This window comes from Alligator mississippiensis, chromosome 2 (genome assembly GCF_030867095.1).
Source record: "Alligator mississippiensis isolate rAllMis1 chromosome 2, rAllMis1, whole genome shotgun sequence".
Classification (NCBI taxonomy): domain Eukaryota; kingdom Metazoa; phylum Chordata; order Crocodylia; family Alligatoridae; genus Alligator; species Alligator mississippiensis.
In genome coordinates, this window is record NC_081825.1 from 65,569,913 (window position 1) to 65,596,273 (window position 26,361).

General features: G+C 42.6%; 1 protein-coding gene across 4 annotated transcripts; it reads left to right on the top strand.

Moving 5' to 3' along the window:
- Positions 1-160: 160 nt before the first annotated feature.
- On the top strand, positions 161-24,091 carry VPS37A (VPS37A subunit of ESCRT-I). Of its 4 annotated transcripts, XM_019481283.2 has the most exons (13): positions 256-345; positions 5,800-5,956; positions 13,311-13,385; positions 14,394-14,508; positions 15,419-15,519; positions 16,571-16,787; positions 17,840-17,910; positions 19,145-19,272; positions 19,370-19,428; positions 19,512-19,580; positions 21,161-21,304; positions 23,058-23,138; positions 23,438-24,091. In XM_019481283.2, exons 2-12 carry the CDS (start codon positions 5,913-5,915, stop codon positions 23,136-23,138), a joined length of 1,104 nt encoding a protein of 367 aa, XP_019336828.1. In that variant the 5' UTR covers positions 256-345; positions 5,800-5,912; the 3' UTR covers positions 23,438-24,091. The 4 variants fall into 4 exon arrangements, with proteins under 4 accessions (XP_006262590.1, XP_019336830.1, XP_019336828.1 ...); XM_006262528.4 differs by lacking the exon at positions 5,800-5,956 and having other exon boundaries at positions 161-345; XM_019481285.2 differs by lacking the exons at positions 5,800-5,956; positions 21,161-21,304 and having other exon boundaries at positions 162-345.
- Positions 24,092-26,361: the final 2,270 nt, after the last annotated feature.

Consider the following 26,361-nt stretch of genomic DNA (forward strand, 5'->3'; position numbering starts at 1 on the left):
ACCCCGGCCCGGGCTCCGCGCGCACCAATCGCGCTCTGCGTCCTGCCCGCGCGCCAACGGCGGCTGGGCGTGGCCCCCGAGCCCCCCCACCCTCCCTACACCGAGCCGCGCCGGGCGCATGGTGATGACGTAAGGCGCGGGTGTATGGCGTGCTGACGTAGGACGGGCGCTGCGTTCCCGGGTGGAAGCCGCACCGGGGCCGGGCAGGATGAACTGGCTGTTCCCGGTGGCCAAGGGCGGCGGCGCCCCGGCCCCGGCCGCCGCCCCCGCCGCGCTGCCGGCCCTCACCAGCCTCCAGCAGCAGAAGCAGCGGCAGATCGAGTCCCTGCGCAGCGCGCACTCCGCGTCAGTGCCGGGGTTGGGGCGGCTGGGGGGCGGGGCGGAATGCGGGCCCAGCGGGCTCCCTGTCAGGCCCGGGAGGAGGGCGGCCGTGTACATACGTGCGGGCACACGGGTGTGTGCAGTGCCTGGGCAGGTGCGTGTGGCGGTGCGTGTAGGCAAGTTCATTTATTAGGAGTCTGTGTTATAGTTCATTGGGCAATGGTCCCGTAGGGATGGTCTGGCTTGGAGCAGGCCTCCTTAGGCCCCTTCCAGCCCTCACTTTATATATTGTCTGCAATTCTAAGTTGCAGCAAGGGAGGTTTAAGTTGGATATGAGGGAACACTTTCTCACTAGGAGGGTGGTGAAACACTGGGACAGGTTACCCACGGAGGTGGCGGGCTCCCCGTCCTTGGAGGTCTTTAAGGCCTGGCTCGACAAAGCCTTCGCTGGGATGATCTAGTTGGGGATGGTCCTGCTTTGAGCAAGGGTTTGGACTAGATCTGACTTTCTGAGGTGCCTTTCAACCCTGATGAGCAAACTACCAAGAATTTAGCAGTGGGTTTTCCATCGTTTGTTGTTTTCAAGTCAAGACAAGCTTGGAAAAATGTGCTGTAGTCAGGTGCTAGTTATTGGGCTGCATACATGTGTAACTGAGGGGTGTTTTCTGCCCTGTTTTACCTTTTCCATCACTCCCAGTAGCAATGGGAAAAGAAAACCCTGCTCCCTTTTCACCAGTTATAGAGGAAGGAGCAAGATGGAGTTTAAAAAGGTTGCAGAGTTCTGAAAAGCAGTTCCTTGTGTTTTGAGCTGTGGCGTCCTCAGTATTTCCCAGGGTCACGAGTATTTTTGTTTGTCTAAAGCCTGACCTGCTAAATGCTAGGCTTTCCCAAGCACCCGGGGGGAACAGGCCCTGATTTGAGGAACTCCTAATATAAGGACAAAATTAGGGGAAAGGGAATATGGATGCAAGTAGGCAAACTGCGTGTGATTTTTCTCTCCAGAATTTGTTATTTCACAATCACTGGATTCTAGAACGTTGAGCACATCCTGGTTTCCTGAGGTGTAAATACTGAAGTAAAGCATCATGGTTCCTGGGTAGATCTGGGGTATACCCTTCACTCCCCTGATTCTGACGCCAAAAGCTGGTGAAAGGCACTAGGAATGTTCTGCAAATGTGTTGCAACAATATTATTCTATAATAAGCAGTCATGAGTAATGGTTAGAGAAATATTCCCTTTTATGCCATTTACTGCATAGGTCTGTGCTTTAGAGAGAAGAAAAATGGTGCATTTCTAACTTGCTTTGGCTAAACTCAGGTTAAATAGCAAGGGAGTCCAATAACTGGGTTTTAGCTTGGTTCATTTGCTTGTTTCAACTAAGTGGGCCTGAGGTTGACCTTGAGTGGTTAACCTGAGTTAAAACCCAGTTTCTGTCTTTAGTGCTCTTTTAACCCTAGATAACAACTCATCTTTCTTGCAGTGAAGGACATCCACTGTAGTTAGCTTTTAAGTGGTCCCAGGCAGACTGTAGCAACTTGCACTATGAAGAGGTGAATGCCTGCACTTAAATGGATCATCTCTCTCTTTTTTTTTTTTTCTGTGCTGATTTATATGGATTGTGGAAGTAACAGAAAAACAGTCTACTTTGGCACCAGGGTTTTGTAGCAGCCTGGTAGGAAAGAAGACAGTGCATTGTAGGGTGGAGGAAGTGCATGTTATGTTTTGGAGAGAAGTCTTAAGACAGAAATCAAAGAATGCCAATAGATATCCGGTCACTTTGGGGAAGTTTGTGTTAGGTAGCAGAAGTAGGGATTTTCGTTGTAGTTGTGTTGGTCTAAGGACGTAGGCATAGAATCATAGAAGTAGGGTCGGAAGGGACCTTGCAGATCTTCAATTCTGACCCTCTGCCTGGGCAGGAGAGAAACTGGGCTCAAATGACCCCAGCCATGTAGGCATTGAGCCGCTTCTTAAAGACCCCCAGAGTAGGAGCCAGCACCACTTGCCTTGGAAGTTGGTTCCAGATCCTAGCCGCCCTAACTGTGAAGTAGTTCCTACAGATGTCTAATCTGAACCTACTCTCCAACAACTTGTGGCCATTATTTCTTGTTATCCCGGGGGGCGCTGGGGGAAACAAGGTCTCCCCCAAACCCTTCTGGTCCCCCCTAGTGAGTTTATAGACGGTCACAAGGTCCTCCCTCAGCCTTCTCTTGTGAAGGCTGAACAGGTTCAGGTCCCGTAGCCTCTCATTGTAGGGTCTGCCCTGCTGTCCCCGGATCATGCGGGTAGCCCTCCTCTGGACCCTCTCAATGTTGTCCACATCCCTCTTGAAGTGGGGTGCCCAGAACTGGACACAGTACTCCAGCTGTGGCCTGACCAGTGTCACGTAGAGGGGGAGGATCACCTCCTTGGCTCTACTTGAGATGCACCTGTGGATGCATGATAGGGTCCGGTTAGCCCTGCCGACCGTGACCTCACATTGTCAGCCCATGTTCATCTTGGAGTCAGTGATGACTCCAAGATCCCTTTCTGCCTCCGTGCTCTCAAGAAGGGAGTTTCCCATCTTATAAGTGTGCTGCCAGTTACTACTGCCCAAGTGCAGCACCCTGCACTTGTCCGTATTGAAACGCATCCTGTTTTTGTCTGCCCGCCCTTGCAACCTATCCAGGTCTTTCTGCAGTCTTTCCCTCCCTACTAGTGTGCCCACCTCACCCCAGATTTTGGTATCATCAGTGAATTTGAACAGGTTGCTTTTCACCCCGTCGTCCAAATCGCTGATAAAGAAATTGAACAGCGTGGGCCCAAGGACCGAGCCCTGGGGGACTCCGCTGCCCACTTCCCCCCAGGTCGAATATGACCCGTCCACCACCACCCTCTGAGTATGACCCCTCAGCCAATTAGCAATCCATCTGACCGTGTAGGCATCGATGCCACAGTCACCTAGTTTTTTAACAAGGATGAGGTGAGAGACAGTGTCGAAGGCCTTGCTGAAGTCCAGAAAGACTACATCCACAGCGACACCTGCATCCAATGCTTTTGTTAACTGATCGAAAAAGGCAATCAGGTTGGTCTGACATGACCTGCCCCTAATGAAACAGTGCTGGTTGCCCCTCACCATCACCCCTGATGCCGGCCCATCACAGATGTGCTCCTTGATGATCTTCTCAAAGAGTTTCCCCAGGATTGAGGTAAGACTGATGGGCCTATAGTTGCCCGGGTCCTCCCTCCTCCCTTTCTTAAAGATGGGGACCACATTGGCTATCATCCTGTCATCTGGCACCTGGCCCAAGCACCATGAGTGCTCATAAAGCCGTGCCAAGGGCCCTGCAATAACCCCTAGCAGATAACCCCTGCAATAACCCCTAGGCAGATAAAGTTCTTTGGGTAAATGTGATAGCTTTTATTAGAGCAACTAAATAGCTGGAAAAAAATTGTTGTTTGCAAGCTTTTGGGTACAAATGCCCTTCTTCAGTCACAGGGAGAGTTTGTTGTTGCTTTATGTGCTCTCCTGGAAGTAGATGATTATATAGGTAAGGCATAGCCACCCCTATTTGCTAAGACTGCTCTTAATGCAGCTTGTGCCTTAATGAGAATATTTCCAGTAATTACATGCTGCATCACTGCTGGATTCCTTGTCCTGGAGAGTAGGAGTGTCAAAGTCGTTTGGGCTGGATCCAGATTCACAGGACTTCCCATAGGCAGATGACCCGTGAACAGCAGAGTTAATCCCTACAGCTGCCAGAGCTGCTGTCTCAGCACAGCTGTGGAACCCCAGGAATTAATGCCACTTCTGCTTGCCCTCCTCCCCCTGCCATTTCTTTTGCCATTGATTTTACGCGATGACTAAAACTGCCAATTTTGGCAGTGGGCAATGGCGGGTGGTAGGGTAGGTGAGTAGTGTTAACTCCCCAAGTTCCAGACACACTGAAACAGCAGTTCCAGCAGCCACAGGAGTTAACACTTCTGCCACAGGGAGCTTCAGCAACCAGCCCCGTGGGCCAAATCCAGCCAAGAAGCTCCATGGGCAGATGTTTAACCTCCCTGATGCAGACATCAGAATGCTGTGGTGTCTTGAGGAGGGGTTGAGGCTCAAAAGAGTGAAGAATTAGTTGAATATTAGGGTGTGTATCTTAAGCCTCTGAAAACCAGAAATCAGTTCTGTAATACAGCATCTGATATTTGGGTGAAAGATATACAAAGCATTGCTGAATCAACTAAGTTTAACTCTGTACTTGCTAAGCTTTTAGGTAGTAAATTTCCCTTGCTTCTTTAGGAAGCAGAAGTATTGGAAGGAGTTTGGTGAGGGAATTAATGATTGTTGAGCACAAGGAGGCTTCCCCCATCTGCCAGTCATTAACTGTTTTGCCTGCCTTCTGGCCTTTTGCTTGGAACACAGCTGGAGGGACCATGCAAGGACAACAGGTAACCAGGTAGAAAAAGCAAAGGAGGATAGAGGAGAGCCCTGGTCTCCATACTTCACTTGCATCAACGAGTGTTGGTGAAAAGAGTTTATTTATAAAGCCCTACACAGCATAGGAGGATTGAGAGGTATGAGATGTCTTGGTGAAATGAATCAGCTTTGTTGAGTGAAAATGAACTAAGGGAAAAAAAGAAAAAGCCTTAAATATGCTTGTGGGCTTCTGTCAACAAGCAGCAGCTGTGATAGGAGACCTACCAATATGCCTGCACACTGACATAGTTTTTAGCAAGTTCACGTGGCTCCGATTTATCAGCTGTGTCAGCAGTGAACAAAGAGCTCCTTGGGAAGACTAGGCAGAAAGGTGCATATGTCTACACACACCTGTCAGGTGGCAGCAGAAGCCTTAGTCATTTCAGTATAGGTGGCGTAAAACTTTGCAGGGAAGAAGGTTCTGTCATCACAGGCATCATGGTGGATCATCTCGACTTCTTCCTTCCCTTTCCAAAAGTGTATCCAGTCCCTGTCAAGGAATTTGCAAGACCATCTCACTATGCCTGTCAGTTTCAGAGCATCTTGGATATTGAAACCAGTTCCATCCTGCATGGAACTATCTGAAACATTTCTTGATCAAACAACTCCAAGTTTGAACCCAAAAGTGTGCATGTGCCTCTGTGACATCAATATTCATAGTCATAAGAACTGAAAAAATTGATGTAATTCATGACTTATTTAGGTAGGCTGCATCTCAGAAGTCCTTAGTTCAAACAGGGTTTACCTGGACCAGTACTCCTATTCCAGAGCTCCCTGAAGGTCAGCAGTTGTTAATTCAAGTAAGCATACAGATTTTAATGCACTTAGCAAAATTGACTCATACACAGTAACCTAGACTCAGCTTAAACTATAGCAGAGCTAGTGGCCCAGCATCATTTCTGTGCAAGTCAACTTGATTCTACCTAAACAGCAGAACAGAGTAGACCTTGACTGTATGTGGAGTTTAGGAGCTTCGAAGATGAGATCAGTGAGGTTTGATTCCTATGATTGATTGATGCATGTGACTATAGGAGAAACTAATGAACGTGCAGACACAGCTGGAAATGTTGGCAGAGCAGAAGGAACACAAACTTGATACAGGAAGACTGGTATTTTGCAGAGATCAGAAGTTGGTAAGAAGCGTATGTTTGAAAGAAGATGGAGAACCAGTGATAGGAAGGTTCAAAGGTGAGTTGAATTGATGAAATGAAAGTGAATTTTTTGCTTCCTCTTAATGAGAATTAAAGGGATGCAAAGTTTGAGAAAGCAGCAAAGGTTTAACAGCTACTACTTATATTGTAAGATTTAACATCATGAAATAGTGGCCTTCCAGTGTGCATCATATTAATTACAAAAAGGAGCATCTTGAACAGTGTAGGTATAAGTTTTGTGTGTTAAATCATTTTAATACCGTTAGAAAAAGACTAATTATTATTTTCTGCAAGATTGATCTTGTCTTTACTGTACAAATAACAGAACTATTTAATCTGAATATTGAAATGTTGTATTGGTGCTTGAGAAACTGATTAGAATGGGTGAAAGGGATAACAAAAATTTCAGTTGTGGTGGTTTAATGCTGTAAGACTTGTAATCTCCTATGAATACTAATTAAAACCTTTACAAAGCAAGAAATGTTTTAAATCTGGCTTCTAGTTGGAAACTGTTCTTCAGTGTCCATGTTGTCACTGTCCATGGATGAAATGAGTAAACGTTGTTAGTATCTACATAACAAAGCTGGTCTCGAATGATTGTCTTTCTGCAGCTAGCTCGTTACTAGCTCTCTATTTGTAAATAAAGAGGTAGAAAAAATTATTCATATATTGTAAAAAAAATTAATTTTGATGGGGTGCACTGATAAAGATTTTTTGGACCAATACCAGTGGCCCATTATTGACCAACCATAGCAGCCGATACCGATTATTGATATGCAGCCTGGCAGTTTGGAGAGCGTCGTCAGGCTGGTAAGTCTGTTGGGGGAAGGAGGTGTGGGGTGGGGATCAGATTGATGCCCTCACGGTGAGGGAAGAAATGGGGCTGGAGCTGGAGCTGGGGCTGCGCTCATCTGGAGATGAGCAACAGCTCCTGTTGCTGCATGTACCCTTGGAGGAGGCATGGTGGGCGTGTGCCCCCCTGGATCTGTACACAGGGTGAGGATGGCCTGCTGCTGCCTGCTCGGGGCTGGGGTTACTTCTGTCTCTTCCCAGCAGCTGCACTTAGGCCAGGCGGCGGGTGGTGGTGGCGGTGGTGCTGGAAAGAGATGCTACGTTGAATTTTGGGGTGGCTCCAGTCCCCCTGTAATGCCCCATCCCAGTGCCACCGCTTGCCCTGCCCAGCCTGAGCATAGCCACTGGAATAAGACTGAAACATCTCTGGCCTGCAGCAGCAGCCCGCCCTCATCCCATGCACAGATTTGGGGGTCACATGCCCCCCACTGCTCCCAAGGGTGCGCAGAGTGGCCGGAGCCGCCGCCGCCACCCCCCCCCCCCCCCCGCTCCATGCGTACTGGACAGGCTACCAGCTCTGTCCCCTGCCCTTCCCTGGCTGGGCAGTGCTGGCCCCAGCTCCAGCCCCACTCCCTCCCTCACTGCGGGGGCCTTGATCTGCACCTGCCATGCCCGTTTCCCACCCCCCCCTTCCCCCCCAACCGACTTTTCGGCTGGATGCTGCTCTCCACCCTGGCAGGCTGCGCTTCTAGCTGTGTACATGCACACAGCATTTATCAGTGACGTCATTGGACGTGCACCCCCTGAGATTGGTGGTGCACCCCCTTGCAAGAATCGCTGCCGATGCTGCCAGTGGCGTTCGCGGGTGGTTGCCGCTTGCCACCCCTCCCCCCCCAGCCACCAACCATTGGCGGTGTCTGCGGGTGGTTGCCGATCACCGCAGGCCACTGCTGACACTGCCGGTGGTATCTGCAGGTGGTCGCCACTCCTGCCACCGCCACCACTTTGGCTGCCTGCAGGAGCTCCCTGCTTGCTGCCACCACTTGCGGGCAGTCGCCATTCCTCCCCAGCTTCCGGGGGTACACGTTGTTCATGAGTGACATTATCAGCCACATCAGCCAAAAAAGCTGATTGTGTCAATATTCATTCAATCAGTACCGATACAATATGGATCAGTATATCGGTACACAACTAATTTTTGACAAATTAATGAAAAAAAAATCAGTAAATTGAAGTTAGCAATTAATAGATCACAATTTCAAACTCATCTAAATCTTGTCTCGGTCTGCGTGCCTTGGTGTTTAAGTAAAGGCATCCATGAATCTGTTTAGTGCACAGAGATTGTCTTTGCAGTTATGTAACTTTATGTTTACATCCATGTCCTTTAAAATGCATAGCCTTGAGGTTAAAAAGGGTTATGTCCATACCTAGTGGTGTTTGACCTTTCAGTCCCACTGGCTGGATGAGTGGTGTGGGGCTAGTCAGCAGGCCCCTCCACCTGACCCCACATGCCTGGATCAGGCCCTGTGCCTCCCCAGCCTCATGGGAAATTTGGCAACATGAGAGTGGCAATGAATGTTGTCACAGCTCCCCCACCACCAAATTTTTAGACCCGTGGGCCAAATAATACAGCTACATGAGGTGAATCTGGCCTGTGAGTGGGAGATTGAGTGTACTCTTGCCCTTATGCAGTGTTTGCATTCATACAACTGAATATAATCAATGCTACATACCCAATCTTGTTGCAGCTGTAGTACTCATCAGCTTCAAAACATTATTTTGAAGAGGCAAGAATCTTTTATTGGATCAGCTGTATATCAGAGTTAGGCAAGTTTTTGAATGCAAGACATTCTTTACTAGGTCACAGCTACAACATCACTCCTGCACCCATCATTTTTAAGGCTTTTTAATAATCAATTGGGAGGCTTCTGTTTCAGCCCCTGAACCTGACTAGTTTTCATCCATCTCAAGGTTTGTAATATAGCAGGCTTTTGACAGCTCATCCACATTCACATGTATCTGCAGTTAACAAATTGGTTCTCAGGGCATTCCTTGGAAAATACCATCTCTTAGCTTTTACTCATTTTTTTTTGACTACAGAAGAATAATAGAGCAAATTTCTGGCTTGTTGTAGTGTGAATTCTTTGCAGCAGAAATGTTTGACTGTGTGGATTCCAATTTGAAATACCTGGGTTTATCATGTATCGATGTCTGCACACCTAACAGTGCTAATATTGAATGGCAGTCTCAAAGATCTCAAGGCACCCCAGGGGACCACAGTACCCTGCATGAAAATTACTGAGTTAACTGGAGTACAACTACCCATACTTTCTCAAGCACAACACGTACCTTTCTTTTTCCCAAAAACAGCTGCTGGAAATTGGGGTCCACATTGTATGTGAGAAATACAGTAAGAATAGTTTCTGCTGCTTACCAGGCAAAAGCAAAAGTAAAGTCTGTACTGGATCGACAGGGTGCAGAACAATGAGCAGGCTTGGTCCCTAGGGGCTACTACTCAGTGAGTGCATTTACACTTTCAATTAGTATGGCACAACCAACTCTGTTGCAATTTGCACCAGAGTTAACGGCTCCTGGGCACAGTATCTACATGTATGCCCAGGACAATAGCAGTTCAAGCCATGGCGAAGCAGCCCTGGGCTAGCAGCAGCCTAGCAGGGGCCTGGGCCCCAGGTCACAACATCAGTCAGCATAGGGCTCTCTGGGATACAAGTGTGCCCAAAAAATGGAGCCATGTGACTAGGCAGCAGGTGGGGGTCTGGCTCCCTGCTGACTGGGCACAGTTTACACCCGAGTCTGTTTAAACATGCGTTTAGGCACAGTTATTTTAGTCACTGTAAGATAGAACTGTCCCCAACAGTACTATCTTATGGCAGTGAAAAATATTATGTTGCAGTCCAGTAGCATTACACTTGTAGACTGTGATGCTTTACAAGGAAAAGACCTACTTAACTGCAGAGTAGACTAATTTCATAGAATCATAGAAAATTAGGATTGCAAGGAATTTCAGATCATCTAGTCCAAACCCTGCTCAAAGCAGGACCAGCTCCAACTATATCATCTCAGCCAAGCCTTTGCCAGGTCTTAAAAACCTCCAAGATTGGAGATTCCACAGCCTCTCTGGGTAAACTGTTCCAGTGCTTTCCTATCTCTAGTGAGAAAGTTCTTCCTAATAACTAACCTCAACTTCCCTTGAGACCGTTGCTCCTTGTTCTGTCATCTGCCGCCACTGAGAACAGTCTAGCCCCATCTTCTTCGGAACCTCCTTTCAGGTAGTTGAAGATTACTATTAAATCTCCTCTGTCTTCTCTTCTACAGACTAAATGCTCCCAGTTCCCTCACCCTCTCTTCATAAGTCATGTACCCCAGGCCCCTAACTATTTTCATTGCCCTCTACTGGACTCTCCAATTTGTCCACATCCTTTCTGTAGGGAGGGGCCCAAAACTGAACATAGTACTCCAGATAGGTACTTAAATAGGTACTTTGCATCAGTCTTTCAACAGCCCCATGGGATGCCCATGCCCACTACAGGGCCAGGAAGTCCGGGTGAGGGTGATCCCCTGCCCTCCATTAATGCTGACTTTCTGAAGGAACATCTTGAGAAGCTGGATACCTTCAAGTCAGCCGGCCCTGACAATCTTCACCCCAGGGTACTCAAGGAGCTGGCGAGCATCATAGCCCAGCCTCTAGCACGGATCTTTGAAAACTCTTGGCGCTCTGGTGTAGTGCCTGAAGACTGGAAGAAGGCCAATGTGGTGCCTATCTTCAAGAAAGGGAGGAAAGTGGATCCGGCTAACTATAGGCCCATCAGCCTGACTTCTGTCCCGGGGAAGATCTTAGAAAAGTTTATTAAAGAGGCCATCCTTAACGGACTGGCCAACGCCAACATCCTAAGGGATAGCCAGCACGGGTTTCTTGCGGGTAGATCTTGCTTGACCAATCTCATTTCCTTCTACGACCAGGTGACCTATCACCTGGACAAGGGAGAAGAGATTGATGTCATATATCTTGACTTCAAAAAAGTCTTCGATTTGGTGTCCCATGATCGTCTCTTGGAGAAACTGGCCAATTGTTGCCTTGGGTCCTCTACGATCCACTGGCTGGAAAATTGGCTCCGGGGTCAGACCCAGAGGGTAGTAATTGATGGAAGTCACTTATCGTGGTGTCCTGTGACCAGTGGTGTCCCCCAAGGCTCTGTCCTTGGACCCATACTGTTCAACATCTTCATTAATGATGTGGACACTGGAGTCAGAAGCGGACTGGCCAAGTTCGCCGATGACACCAAACTTTGGGGCAAAGCATCCACACCAGAAGACAGGCGGGTGATCCAGGCTGACCTGGACAGGCTCAGCAAGTGGGCGGACGAGAATCTGATGGTGTTCAACGCCGATAAATGCAAGGTTCTCCACCTTGGGGGAAAAAAACCCGCAGCATCCTTATAGGCTCGGCAGTACTATGTTGGTTAGCACTATGGAAGAAAGAGACTTGGGGGTCATCATTGACCACAAGATGAACATGAGCCTGCAATGCGATGCTGCGGCTAGTAAAGTGACCAAAACACTGGCTTGCATCCATAGATACTTCTCAAGCAAATCCCGGGACGTCATTCTCCCCCTGTACTCGGCCTTAGTGAGGCCACAGCTGGAATACTGTGTCCAGTTTTGGGCTCCACAATTCAAAAAGGATGTGGAGAAGCTTGAGAGAGTCCAGAGAAGAGCCACGCGCATGATCAGAGGTCAGGGAAGCAGACCCTATGATGACAGGCTGAGAGCCCTGGGGCTCTTTAGCCTGGAAAAGCGCAGGCTCAGGGGTGATCTGATGGCCACCTACAAGTTTATCAGGGGTGACCACCAGTATCTGGGGGAACATTTGTTCACCAGAGCGCCCCAAGGGATGATGAGGTCAAATGGTCACAAACTACTTCAAGATCGTTTCAGGCTGGACATAAGGAAGAATTTCTTTACTGTCCGAGCCCCCAAGGTCTGGAACAGCCTGCCACCGGAGGTGGTTCAAGCGCCTTCATTGAACACCTTCAAGATGAAACTGGATGCTTATCTTGCTGGGATCCTATGACCCCAGCTGACTTCCTGCCCTTTGGGCAGGGGGCTGGACTCGATGATCTTCCGAGGTCCCTTCCAGCCCTAATGTCTATGAAATCTATGAAATATGAAATCTATGAGATGTGGCCTCACCAGTGCCAAATAGAGGGGAGGAATCACTTCAGTTTGCTTGCAACACTCCTACTAATGCAGCCCAGTATGCCGTTAGCCTCATTTGCAACATGGGCACACTGTTGGCTCGTGTTCAGCTTATTGTCTACTGTAACCCCCAAGTCCTTTTCTGCAGAGCTGCTGCATATCCATTCGGTCCCCATCGGATTGTTCCATCCTACGTACAGGACTTTGCAGTTCTCCTTGTTGAACTTCATGAGATTTTTTTTTTCCGTCCAGTCCTCCAATTTGTTGTGATCTCTCTGAATCCTAGCCCTGTCCTCCAGCATATCTACAGGGGCAAAAATTTACCAACCCTTGATGTAAAGAATTATGCCCGTCCCAATTTGTTGTCTGTGTTAGGCATTTCAGCAAATTATACACTTTTAGGTTTGCACGTAAGTTGTTTTTAGGGAATTGAAAACAATATAGAGAACATCATTGCACCACTATACTAATCCAGAGCGTGCCTACTTGAATTCTGTGTGCAGTGCTGATCCCCACATCTCAAAAAGGATGTCATAGAATTAGAACAGGTCCAGAGAAGGGAATCTGAAATAATCAAGGGCATGGAGTATACCAGGTGAAACTAAAAAGGCCAAGTCTCTTCAGTTTGGAAAGGAATAGGCTGAGGGAGGATATGATAGAGGTCTAAAAATGAAGGGTGTGAACCAAGTGAACAGGGAACTCTTTTTGGCAAGTCCCAGAAAACTAGAACTAGGGGGCACTCACTGAAATTAGTAGGTGACAGCTTTAAAACTAACAAGAGAAAGTACCTTTTTATACACGTAGTTAACTTGTGAAATTCATTGCTACAGGAGATGGTGGAGGCAGATAGTCTAGCCAGGTTCAGAAAGGGACTTGATAAAATAATGGATGATAAATCACTTAATGGCTGTTGAACAGAATGGTTGGAGCTGTTTCCTCTGGCATCTCTAAACCAGTAATGGTGGATACCAGGGAGTGTATTGGGTGGATAATTCTACAGATACCAGGTTCCGTGTTTTTATCTCCAATATTGGCAAATATGGGAGGGAAGATGCTGGGCTAGATGGACCATCAGTCTGACCTAGTATGGCATGTCTTATGTTCTTATTAGTACACTGTGTGAACTCTGGATTTTTCTGGTGCACTTATGGATTGCCTGTGGTCATGCAGCTGAAAATGTTCCCCTCCACCCCCCTTTTGACTTTTATTATCTAGATCAGCATTCTAATCACGTTAAGCGATTTCAGGATTTTATTTTCTATTCTTTTTATAAGTCCAGTAGGAAAATAAGCAAATGTCTAAATTAATGCCTTTAAGCTTCTCGGCACTAATGTTGTTTTAACTACATTAATAGGATGCTAATTGTGTCTTTTCCTTAACAGCATAGCTGAAATACAGAAAGATGTGGAATATCGGTTGCCATTCACTATAAAGAACCTCACAATTAATATTAACATGTGAGTAGTAGAAGACCTAATTGAGAACTTAAAATCATCCTTGCAGATGATAATGTTCATAAGCTTAAGGCGTGGATCCTGCTTAACTTTTCCCAGGGAAATTTCAATGAAACTACCTAAGTATAGAACTTGAGGTGTGTAAAGGTTTTCATTATCAGTTCCTAAGCAGCCAGGTTTTGCAGCAAAATTCTAGGCAACATAAACAGCATGTTTTTAATTGTGGGTACCATTATTTAATTTTCTTTACTTGTTTCTTCTTCTTTAACTAACTGGTACCTTCAAAAACATATCAGTCATACAAAATTACTATCTCATTGACCCCATAGTGTATATAGAATTTAATACCATGTTTCTCTGAATGTTTCTTCTGATCCTTTGTTTTGTTGTTGTTTGGGGTTTTTTTGCAGACCCTAATGCTTTCTGGTCACAAGTATTTGCTGATTTTTTTTTTTTAATTATTATTTTAAGGCCCAGGCATTTGATAGTTCGCGTGGTCATTTTGGGCTGTTTTTGGTTGGTTGGGTTTTGTTTTTATTTTTTCCTGCTGTTCCCAAGACATCATCCTCTTCCTTTAAGTTTGTATATTGTAAAACATCTTAGAAGTATTACAGCCTTCTCAGCTGCATTGATAGGCACAGTCACTTAATTGTTATTCCAACCACTTTTTCTTTTTTCAGACCAACTACTCTCTTCCATGAGAGAGAATATTAACGTTCTCTTTATGAAGAGAAATCACCAGCTTTTTTCCTGATGTTTATAATAACCTGCCCTGAAAGAACTATTCAGCTTTCAGTTTTCACAAATGCAATAACTGATTTTCAGTTTTCACAAGTGCAATAACTGATCTTTGTGTATGCCTCATTACTTCCTGAGAACAATCATGCACATATATGCAAGGTAGTGTGCTTAATTATGAAATTTCTCTGCAAGGTAACATGTTTCTGTTAAGATAAGCTTACCTTAGACCATAAGAAATGGCAGCAGTGATGAAGTATTTTTGTTTTGTAGCTTGCTTCCACCTCAGTTTCCTCAGGAAAAACCAGTGATCAGTGTTTTCCCACCGATAAGACATCACTTAATGGACAAGCAAGGAGTATATGTGTCATGTCCATTAATAAGCAATGTAGGTATAATGTATAACTTCATATGATCCTAATATTACCCGATAAACTTTATGCATGCAGTACTCTGATTCTTTCAATACTCATCACAAATTGAGCAGCATGTGCAGTTACAGTATTACTGTATAATTCACTAAATTGTCCCAGTGACACTAGTATAAGATGAAGCAATTCAAATATTTTTCTCGTGTGCTTAAAAATGGGTAGCATTTAATAAATTGGAGTTAATACATTTTCCTACATTATTGTGATATTGCTGTAATCTAAAATTAAATAACTTTTCTTGATTTATTGATGGATACAACACAGTGCAGACCTTAAAGATGCTAGCTCTACTAAACATTCCCTATTTACATGTTTCATTTGTTTTCACTGCCATCACAGCTATGCATTCTAGTGACTGCCCTTCCACCCCTTCCCCCCCCCCCCCCCAAACACACACAGACATGCACAATTCATTTAAAGGTAAATTTATCCTAGGAAACTGTCTGTCACTTCTTGTTACTTTCAAATAATATATCCAGTTTTGTAATTCACAACAGTTCTTGTGAATAATTTAATTTACAAATAATTTGAAAGAATTGAGATAACATTAAACATTAGGATTACACAGAGAAGGTTCTTTGTCTGCCTATGCCCTCAGACAAACACGGCTATAACCTATACCCCTGTAAGATTAGGATTATGTAGTCATCTTTCCATCCTTGTTAGAAGAGGGCCATCTACAAGTGAAGGTATACACAGATTTCTAGTTGCATATATATATTCCTGCACATAAGAGGAAAGATATACATGAGTTACAGTTCCATGTTTTGGCATATTTTTATGATGTTGAATTAAAAAGAAAATAATTATTGTATTAAGGTCCTTCAGTACTTTAGGAGTGCTAAATATAATTTGTTTTTCTACCAGTTCACAATGCACTCTGACCTTGGAAAAATTATTCAAAGTTTGTTGGATGAGTTTTGGAAGAATCCTCCAGTTTTGGCTCCTAGCCCAACATCATTTCCATAGTAAGTATTCATAGAAGTAACAAGAATTCCTAAAGAAGTTGAGAGGTCAGATTACCCTCTTTTTTGTTTTTCAAATTTATAGAAAACCTGGATAAGTGATTCTCAGGTACTTGTTTTCAAGAAACTGAGAAGTCCAAAGATGAAATGAGATGTAAAGGAACAAAACAAGTGTTGCAGCTATATAGGCAAACAAGTGTAAATTAAGCAAATTTAAATGTGCACATATCTGATAATTCAGGACAAATTTTAAACTGCTCAGTTTAGGGCCTGTTTACTTCACCCTTACTATATCAGCATGGTAGTTTAATGTTAGTGCTTTTGTACTTTTGAGGAATGATTAATGTGTACATCTAGCAAATAAAAGTCTTGAATTAGCCTCAGGTCATGATCCATGTGAGCATTGCATGTCTTGCTTGATGCCCTGTTGATGACCTCAAGACTTTAATCTCCCAGGCTAGAAGGCAGCTTGCTTCTAAGGGATAATTGGATTAAATATGTAAAGATACTACAGTGTTGTTCATGCTGCAGAAATTGCTTGTTGCAGGCAAGTGGTTTTAGGGATGGATGTAGTTGAACATGCTGCAGTTATGGTTTAAAAAATTGACATTTCAGGAGTAATTTTGCACTTCTTTCCAATGGTTTTTTTTGTAGCATAAGCAGACTTTCACGGACAGCACAGGTCTGTTTTAAGGACCTGATTTGGAAACGGAGTTTAAACAGATATTCTCACATTTTGAGAGAAGTATAGACCTGAATTTACACTTCAGTTGGCTGTCACAAACACATGCAAAACATTTCAGCTGTGTATCAGTATGTAGATAGCTATTTCCTAATAATGCATGCCATTGTATGACTATCAGTACAATGTAAAGTAAATTAGCGAAATTTATCATTTGTGTGTCCTTATTTCACAACTAATATTTGTGAACTACTTTAAAAGCCAAAAAATGTATCTTGTATGTACTCTAGTAACCTCAGGCTTTTTGTAAATTATTGTAAATATTGTAAGTGAACAACAAGTATTTTAGTTGCTTATGGCAGTTTTTTTTAGCCTTTACAGTAAACCAGCTGGAATGCCTCCTTATGCTCCTCAGGGTTTTCCATTTCTTCCTCCATACCCACCACAAGATACAAATAGATCTATAGCTTCTGTGCCAGTTGCTGAATCAGTTCCTTCAAGTTACGCTACAGACAAATCTGCTGCTCCCTCGTATGGCTTGATTGCTGATCTGCCTTTACCTGTTCCAACAACAGAAGGATTACTGCAGGTTTGTGCATGTGGTGAGGTTTGCTATTCAAGCTGTTTACTGCTGCAGCCTTCAGAGCTAGTCTTAATTTTGGATAAGGTGGCTAAGTCAGAATTTCACATAGAACTCAAAGGGGCAGGATGGGCGACTTCACTCATTTGCTTTGCTGGCAGCAACAAGAGAAGGCAGTCATTCTGGCCATGGCAAGAGCTTCTTAAATCAAACTAAAGCCAAAGCAGAGAGACTTCGCTTTCTTTAGCTGTGTATTAATACCTTCACATGTTCCTTTTGAGCCATGTAGGAATAGCCTCTGAACTGTTTAGTGGCTGTTCCGTCAGTTTTAAAGCCAAACTGTACATTGTTTCATACCGGGTTTTTCAGGTGAAGTCTTCTCTCCATTGCATGTTTAGGGTGTTTATTGCCTATTTTTTTTTTTCTTTCTTCATTTGGGTCAAGAAGCTTCTCTTGATGGCCTCACAAAAATGAAAATCATTTTTTACATGCTCTAAAGGGTGCTTCATATGCCCACTCCAGAGAGCTTGAAAAGCATCTTCAGTGTTCTATTCTTAAACCCACACCATGATGAAAATGTATGCCTCCTGAGGTATAGAAGCTCCACCTCCAATAAAGATTAATGGGCAGACACAGCTGTAGAAAGTTCAACAGAAATAAGATTAAATAAATGAATGGATAGTCACCCTTTTTCATATCATTAAGTTTGAAATGAAAGCAGCATTTTGCAAAGGCTGCTTTCAGAAGGCATGGCCAGCATGCTGTATTCCCTGCTTCTTATTCTTCTGAGGTATTGACCTTGTCTCTTCCCTGGAGTTGGGTACTGAGGTTGATCCAATGGACATTAGAGAAAAGTAACTTCTTTCTTGTTTGTTTGATTCCTCCCAAGTCCTATGCCACTCCAAGCATCCCACTCACTTTTGTCATGGTGGCTGAGTGAAGATAAGTGAGTGTTGTCACAAGAGTCTGTTTTTTTTTTCTTTTGCCAAAGCAAGACTTGACAGATTAGTAGATAAATATTCTTGTCAAAGAGTTAGTAATATTTTAAAATTTCTGTTCAGGTTGGCCAGAATGGGTTCAGTTACAAGATGCCTGATGTCCCTGATACATTTCCAGAACTCTCAGAACTAAGGTACAGTCTTGGGGAGAGAGAAGGGAAAAAGATCTCATGGCAATTATAGCTTGAATCAAAGTATTTTGTTATTTCTATGATGTCATCAAACAAGTTTCATTAGGAGAAAAGTACTCATTTGCTGTGATTTGCATGGTTTCTGCTGGCTATACTATAATCTTTCCAGAGCTCAATTTTTCTTGCTCAGATTCTTTTCAGTAGAGAAACATAGTGGGAACTGTGGGTAAATTCAGATGTTTTTCATTTTTCAGACAGAATGTTTTGCTATATCCTCTGCATCACTGAGCACTTCATTACCCACCCCAGGAGTGTAACTGTTCAAGGAAAAAGAGAAAGCTGATGCATATTTTGTGTTAAGGCTGCTTGGTGCTGTTCAAGATGCATACAGATTATTATGTTTGTGAAGTTTCATGTTTGTTAAAACAAAAAGTGTTTTACAGCAAGCATTTAATGCATACTGCATAGATATTTAAATACTGAAGGGTCAAATAGTCTGATCTTTGAGACAGTTTCTCAGGCCGGTTACTTGCATTTGGAAGAACTAAACTCCTTAGTTCAAATAGGTTTCAGTCGCAAAGTTATTTCACCTTTTTGTTCCGATTTTACCCTCCATTGCTATATTTGATTGATCAGAAGCTATTTTTTGTAGAAAGCAAGTATTTCTTTCCTTGTTCTTTCCCAAACTTAGGAGGAGGAACATTCATTTCTGTGTTTCTCTGGATGCAAAGAATCCTTTTATTTAAGGACTTGTCAGAAGCTGTGCACATTGCACATGGAGTTTAATCACGAGATTTGCAGGATGTTTTATATAATCAGTTTTGTTTCAAAGAAACAATATTACCAACAAGTCTGAGCTTTTCAAGATAACCAGATTGATCTTTGACTTACTAACTTCACTTCCTCAGCTAAGGAATCAGAATTTTTCAGCATCATAATAGCTACATTTCTCAAATTGTGTTGCATCTAAACTAAATGACACATCCAAGAACTTTAAGCTAGTAAGGACTGTAAGTAAAGACATTCAGATCCAGCAGCCTTTTAGAGCCCTTCCAGTGCAAATGGTAAAGCTGCAGTGCAGAAAAGAAACAGAAAATGAACGGTGTGACTTCTTTGCTGTTGAGAGAGAAATCCAGAATAAAGCTAGATTTTATCTTTGAGACATGGTAGGTATTGTCCTTTTTTATAGGATGCTTGGCCTCCTGTATAAGCATATTTTTCTTATTTTTGAATGCAGTATATCACAGTTGACAGATATGAATGAACAAGAGGATATATTGCTGGAACAGTTTGTGAATCTACCCCAGCTGAAGCAAGTCCTTACTGATAAGGATGAGTTGGTGAAAAGCATTGAAGAACTAGCAAGTAAGGCTTGAACCACTTCTGTAAATATGGTTGTGTTTTACGAGAACTGTTTGTGTATCTATGTTTATTTTAAGTAAATAACAGACTTGTTTTACAGAGAAAAACTTATTATTGGAGCCCAGCTTGGAAGCAAAAAGGCAAGCAGTGCTGGATAAAGTGAGTGAAATAAAATAATTTCTCTTTTTCTGGAAAAAGAGCTGTACTCCTCTTGGTTTTTAAAAAATATCTTTTTCCCCTAGTATGAACAGCTTACACAGCTGAAAGCCACGTTTGAGAAGAAGATGCAAAGGCAACATGAGCTTAGTGAGGTATATAATCTTTTAAATTTGATATTTTTAATAACTTCACCAACACTAGTTTTTATTATACTTTTTTGTCCATGAAGAATATTCTTCTGGCTAAGTTCCACTTGTATATTAATCTCTATATGTTTGGAAGTAAATTGAAGCCACGTAAGATTTCTGTACTATTTAGCACTTCAGTGTAAAATCTGTCTGGCCAAAGAAGACCGTACTACAACTGTACTCCTATTTCACATGTAGTAATACAGTAGGAATAAGCCTGGAAGGTATTGGATGGGATTCATTGGGAACCGTTTCTGACAGTTTCACCTTTTTGGCAGTCATTGGAGAGTCACAGGACAAAAACTGAACCAGTCTTGTACACAGTTGCAGCCAGATAAGGCTATAACCAAATCTTTCACTTTTATAGAATTAGCTGATAAAAATGGTCAAACCATTAATCCAGCCTTTAAACCTCATGCTTTGCCAGCCTAGTTTAATTATTTCATCAGTACAAAAGTTGTCAAGCCTTGCACAGACTTAAGTAAAGACAGAAAAGTCACCATTAAAGTTATTTATAAAAGTTATTTCCAAGTACATTTCCTAAATCATGCATTTAAGAGCAACACTATCATACAGACTTCTCAGTGTTGTGCAAGATGAGGGTATGGTTTTTCCTTTTTTTTAAATTTGATTATATACTTACTGTATAATCACAACAGTCAAGATACAGTATCTTTTAACTTCAGAATGCCCAAAATATGTCCCCTAATCTCTCCTATTTCATGCTGTACTAGACTATAACGTTCAGCTGTTTTTGTATTTAATGTCAGTGAAACTTAAGAGTATGCAAGTAAAATGTCCTCTCTTTCTTTTAAACTAGAATAGCAAATTCTGATCTTCTATTGTTTGCATGGCCAAGGTAAATTGATTCTCACATGGCTAGAGAAAGTAGACACTTTGAGAAACAGTTTGCTTGTGTGATGGAAAGAACGAAGTGGTAACAAATCAGAGAGGTAGTAAGCCTGTTGTTTCAAGCAATATAAATTAGTCACTTCCCTGCAGCTCTAACTTAAGCGAAGGCTATAGCGGCAGAAGAGCAGAAAGTTGCTTCTGTACACAGATCACCACTCCCCCTTTCCACTGTGCCTAAACTGGGGTTGTGCAAGTTGGAGAATCGCTTGAATGCCTTTCTTTAAAATCTAAATAATGAATCTCAGTTACAGTTACAGATTGATTTAAATGCTAACCTCATTTCCTTTTGTTAGAATAAATCGGAGCCTGTGACTTACTCCTACTTAAGCAGTGTCATTGAAGTCATTAGGCTTTGTGCAGTTGCATGGGGAGGTGTGCTCAAATCCAGCCACAGAATCGAGACCTGAGTTGCAACTCTACAAAACAACTCTTTCAGTCCTTTAGAATGCCCCTCTAATTTCCAATTAACTTAAACTCACTGATTGTTGTAGGTAGCAAGCTTTCAACATGGCTTGGCAATCTTGATACTACATGCATTAATCTGTGTTTGTACATTCTTTTTACTTTGTGTGATAGAAACACAGTTTTCAGTGAACACTTAACATTAATGGGAAAACTATTTTCTTTCTCAGAGTTGTAGTCCAAGTGCTTTGCAAGCCAGACTGAAAGTAGCAGCTCATGAAGCAGAAGAGGAGTCTGACACTATTGCTGAAGACTTTTTGGAAGGCAAAACAGAAATAGATGACTTTCTAAGCATTTTCATGGAAAAGAGAACAGTATGCATTCTACTCTAAAACATTAATGAATTGCATGTGCAATGTGCTATAAAACTAGATTCCTTTAAAACATGGTTTAGGAGCAGTCCATTGGTTTAGAATGCTAGATTCTGCAGCCTCCTGCAAGGTAAAAGTTTTGTTCACAATAGTGGTTTCAAGCACTCCACAGTAATTTTAAATAGCAGACCTGTTAAAATGCACACCTCTTCAGGAAGAGACTACTGAGTAAGAGTCTCTGCTATTGCAGACAGCTATACTATATAATTTTGATTAGTTTATCAAGCTGCATTTTAAAAACAGTTAGGCTCTTTGCCCCCACTGCTCCTAACGAAAGATTGTTTCAGAACTTCACTCCTGTGGTAGTTAGAAACCTAATTTCCAACCTAAACTTATTCATGACCTCTATATTCCCATTTGTTCATGTGCCAACATTTGTGCTTCTATTTTTAATGGGTCATTACCTCCTGGTGCTTACTTCCCACTGTATTACAGAAAGCTGTTGTATCCTTTCTCTGCCTTTGTTTCACTATAAGAAACAAGCAAAGCTATTTTAGAATTTTCTCAGAGGATAAACTCGCTGTTCTCCTTATTTTAGTAGCCTTTTTCTGCCCTAGTTCCAGTTTGAATTCATCTTTCTTGAGTGTGAGTGACAGGAATTGTACATTGAACTTCAGACAAGGCTTTACCATGACCTTGTGCAAGGGGGTTAACACTTTCATGCCTCTACTAGAAATATCTCAATTGATGCATTCTAGGATTACATAAAAACATCCATATTCCCTTCCATCCTTTTCTTCAGCAAGAGCCATTTCTCCCAAAAAATATGGTTCTTTCTTCCTTTCTTTATTATGTAAGAGAACCATCTGGGCAAATATAAGAAAGGGAGGAAGAAATAGGAAAATTAAATAAAATTGAAATGTAAATAAAATGGAAGATTTTTTTCCTAATCCCCTTATTCTGTTTCAGGGGTGTCAAATAATGGCCTGTGGACATCTGCCCCTGGTACTGGTCCTGGATCTTGAGTTGACCCCCAAGCACGTCCTTTTTTCATACAGCATCCACATAGGGCCAGTCCAGGACATCCTTCCTCCCTGCTACCCTGGGCTCAGACCACTCCCTCTACTATGTATGCCAGATCCAGCACCCACTCCAGTTAGTCTGTGACCTGCGCTGCATGTCATGCCCACCCATGGCCAAATCAGTTAGATAAAACAGACTAAGGGTGTCTATCTAGAGAATAATGAAGAGTAAAGAATGTATGCTGTTCTTGCCCCTGGTTTGCCAAAAGCACACTAGTAGCAGCAGTGCATGGGCACCAAGTCTCACGGTTGACAGCCCAGAGGTTTCAAGTTTGAGGATACAGCTGAAGCGCTGATGGCGCAGTCATGTCAGATTCCAAAGAATCTGTGAATTCTTCTAAATACCTTGTCAGAGGGATATGGAAAAGGAAGGGAATAGTAATGAATATGGAATATGGAAGGAATAGGGAATAGTAATGAATATGGAAGGAATACAATTAGTAATATGTTAACAATGCCTTTTACTGCAGGAGCCTTTTTCTCAATTATGAGAAGCTGACTGGCTTACTTGGATTGAAAGGGACTGCATTTCAATCCCTTTCAAGCCCATCAAATACCCAAGGTTTTCTTTAAAAAGGGTATTTAGTTATGTAGAACACAAGATAAGGATGTGGCAAACAATAGTTCTTTTCAAAGCTAGTAACTACTCTCTCCTTTGTGTGTCTTGTTTTCAGCTTTTCCACTGTAGAAGAGCCAAAGAGGAGAAACTTCAACAGGCAATAGCAATGCACAGCCAATTTCTTGCTCCACTATAGGTAAATTGACGCATTAAGATAAGCTCCCACACTTTTCATTATAGTATGCAACGTATTTACTCTTTGCTTACTATCGCATGCTTTATGAAAGCTATCAATATCTTTAGTAATACCTTGATGCACATAGAAACAACTAATTTTCAGTTTTTATGCTGCTTCTTTACAATGAAAGGAAATAGCATCTGCAAACTGTGTGGATGTAGCATCTTTCTGTATTGGGTATTCTGGGACAGTTGTTTCTGTAAAGTAGTTTTGGGCATACTAAGAAATATCTAATGCTTGAAATCTTGTTTTTTCAGATTTTCCTGTAAAGTAGGCCTGTCAAGAGAAGAGTGAACCAACTCAGTAAAGCACACTTTCTAATACCAATTATGTGCAAATAAACATTTCATCAAAATAGTTGCATTTATAGAACAGATTGTATACAGAGCTAGGACTGTTTTTGTAAAAATAGAATGTCTGTTTATATTCCCATTTTATTCAAGAAATTCTTCTATTGCAACCTTTGCACTAATATTTCTTGTATTTATTGTTAATAGTCTCTATTATATTTGAGTTCCTGCTGCTATATCCCATTTTTCAGTGATATAAATACCTAAACATGTACTTCTGACTAGCTTTTTACATTTTATAAAACATAATTCATATTTTTTGTATTTTGAACTTGAAACATTAGTTTGGCTTGTTTAAGGGAGACTTTTGGAGTTGTTGGGATTTGGGAAATAAGATGGGAAAGTCTTTAAGTCTTCAAGATTTGTCAGTGAAGTACCACATTGTCTGTCCTTGGAGCCAAAAATGTTCAACAGTAGTTTATTTAAAATGGTTATACCAAACTAAATACTGCGTGCACTGTCTGGATATGAATATTGAGTTTAAGCAAAGAATGCTTTGGAAGAAATTATATTGGAATCAAAATAGAATAAACATTGTTTGTAGATTTACTATCCATATTAGATGGACTAATGGAATCTTCATTTCTGGAGTAATGTGGCACCCAACATGATATTGAAGTACTGATCTTACACTTGAACACTGTCTATTGTTTCAAGTAAAACAATATTTGTGCAAAAAAAAATAGCAGCTCCTTTTTACTTCGTTTTTCTAATTTTTTTAGTTTTGGTTATAGCTTGTGATTAGTGACCTCATGAACTTAATTGTCATATCCCCTGCAAATTGTCCTCTATCCCTTCTTTTTCAATATGCAAAGAAATGGTTTTCCCAGTGCATTGTGTCAAGGCCAATAGTAGAACTCCAGAATAGTGATTGCTAATCCTTTCCTTTACCTCAGACCCAGTTTTATTAATTAAATTTTCTTTTTTAGGAAGGGATATGTTAATATGTATAGATAGCAGAATACAAATGAGGGCCTAGTAGAACCCTACAAGAGAAAAAGCAGCTCTTGATTCCAAATTGAGTGTTTTGGGAGGTTTTTGGTGTGTGGGGGTTTTTTTTGTTGTTTTTTTTTGGGGGGGGGGGGGGGGATTATCATGTCTACTTTCTTAGTGAACTAAGCCCTTAAGTTGAAATGCAACAAGCACTGCATCCTCATTTTGGGACAGATAGCTCAATATCTACAGCTTTCAATTTTTTTTCTTTTGTATATTTTTTTTCTGGAATTTTGATTCTGTTTTGCTTCTTTTTGGAGAGGCAGGGTGGATATTCTGGACTTCTTCAGAAAGGAGATTGGCATTTCATATTCTTGAGTCTGCATCTATACACTGATCTGTGACCTTGTTACATCTTGAAGTAAGCAGCGTTGGACCTGGTCAGCAGTACTTAGAAGTTTCCCATCAGTGAAATATATCAAAGGTTTCCCATCAGTGGGTAGTTCTAACCTTTGAGTCACTAGGGGCCTCAGTACTCACCCGTGTCAGGTGGTGTTTTTGAGTTTGATCTAAAACTGAGGTCCTTACTGTAGGCATTTGTTTTCAAATGTAGGACTAACATCAGGTTTTGTTGAATCCATCCTAAAGCCGCTTGTCACCCACAGAGGAAGTTTTGTCCAAGACACCACAGACTTGCTACGGAAACTTAAAAACATAGACCACCTTCCCAGCAACACACTCCTAGCCACCATGGACGTTACCAGCCTGTACACCAACATCCCACACCAGGATGGCATCCATGCCTGCCTTACATATCTACAGGAACAAGATTACAACCCAGAATACAGACCCAAAGATATCACTGAGCTTATACACTTCACCCTCACACACAACAATTTCACTTTTAATAACACTTCCTCCAGACGATGGGAACAGCTATGGGCACTAAAATGGCCCCACAGTATGCCAACCTTTTTATGAGCCACCTGGAAGAAGACTTCCTCAAGAACTGCACCATCAAACCCTTGCTGTACTTACGATATATCGATGACATCTTCATCATTTGGAGTGAGAACCAGGAATCTCTAATTGAGTTCCACCAGAAATTCAACAGTCACCATCCCTCCATCCGATTTTCTTTAGAATACTCCAGCACCAACATCCCCTTTTTAGACACAATGATCAGTATCCAGAAGGGTAAAATACAGACCACAGTATACAAGAAACCCACAGACCAACACACATATCTGCACAAAACCAGCAATCACCCGAAACACACCAAAAAAGCTGTGATATACAGCCAAGCCCTCAGATACCACCGCATCTGTACTGAAGAGAACACCCGGGATTGCCACCTCACCAATCTTAAAAAGGCTTTCGCCCAGCAAGGACACTCCTCCAGAGAGGTAGATCGCACGTTTGAAAGAGCCACCTGGATACCACGTGAAGAACCGCTGCAGTACAGAAGAAAAACACCCACAAATCGCACACCGCTGGTTATGACATATCACCCCTCCCTTGAACCTATACGGAAAATCCTCAAAGAATTGCAACCCATATTAGAAAAAGACCCTATTCTTAAAAAAATTTTCCCAGAGCCACCCATCCTAGCCTTCAGACAAGCACCGAACCTCGCCAACCTCATCACAAGAAGCAAACTTCCTCAGCCCCAGAACACACCAAAAGGATCCAGACCGTGCCATGACAAGAGATGCAAAACCTGCCCCCACATCTCCACCACCCCCACTATTACTACACCCCACAACAGAGCCATCAGCATCCCAGGATCTTACAGCTGCACCTCCAGGAATGTAGTATACCTCATCCAATGCACCAAATGCCCTGATGGAAGATATGTAGGAGAGACCAGACAACAACTGCGCACCAGAATGAACGCA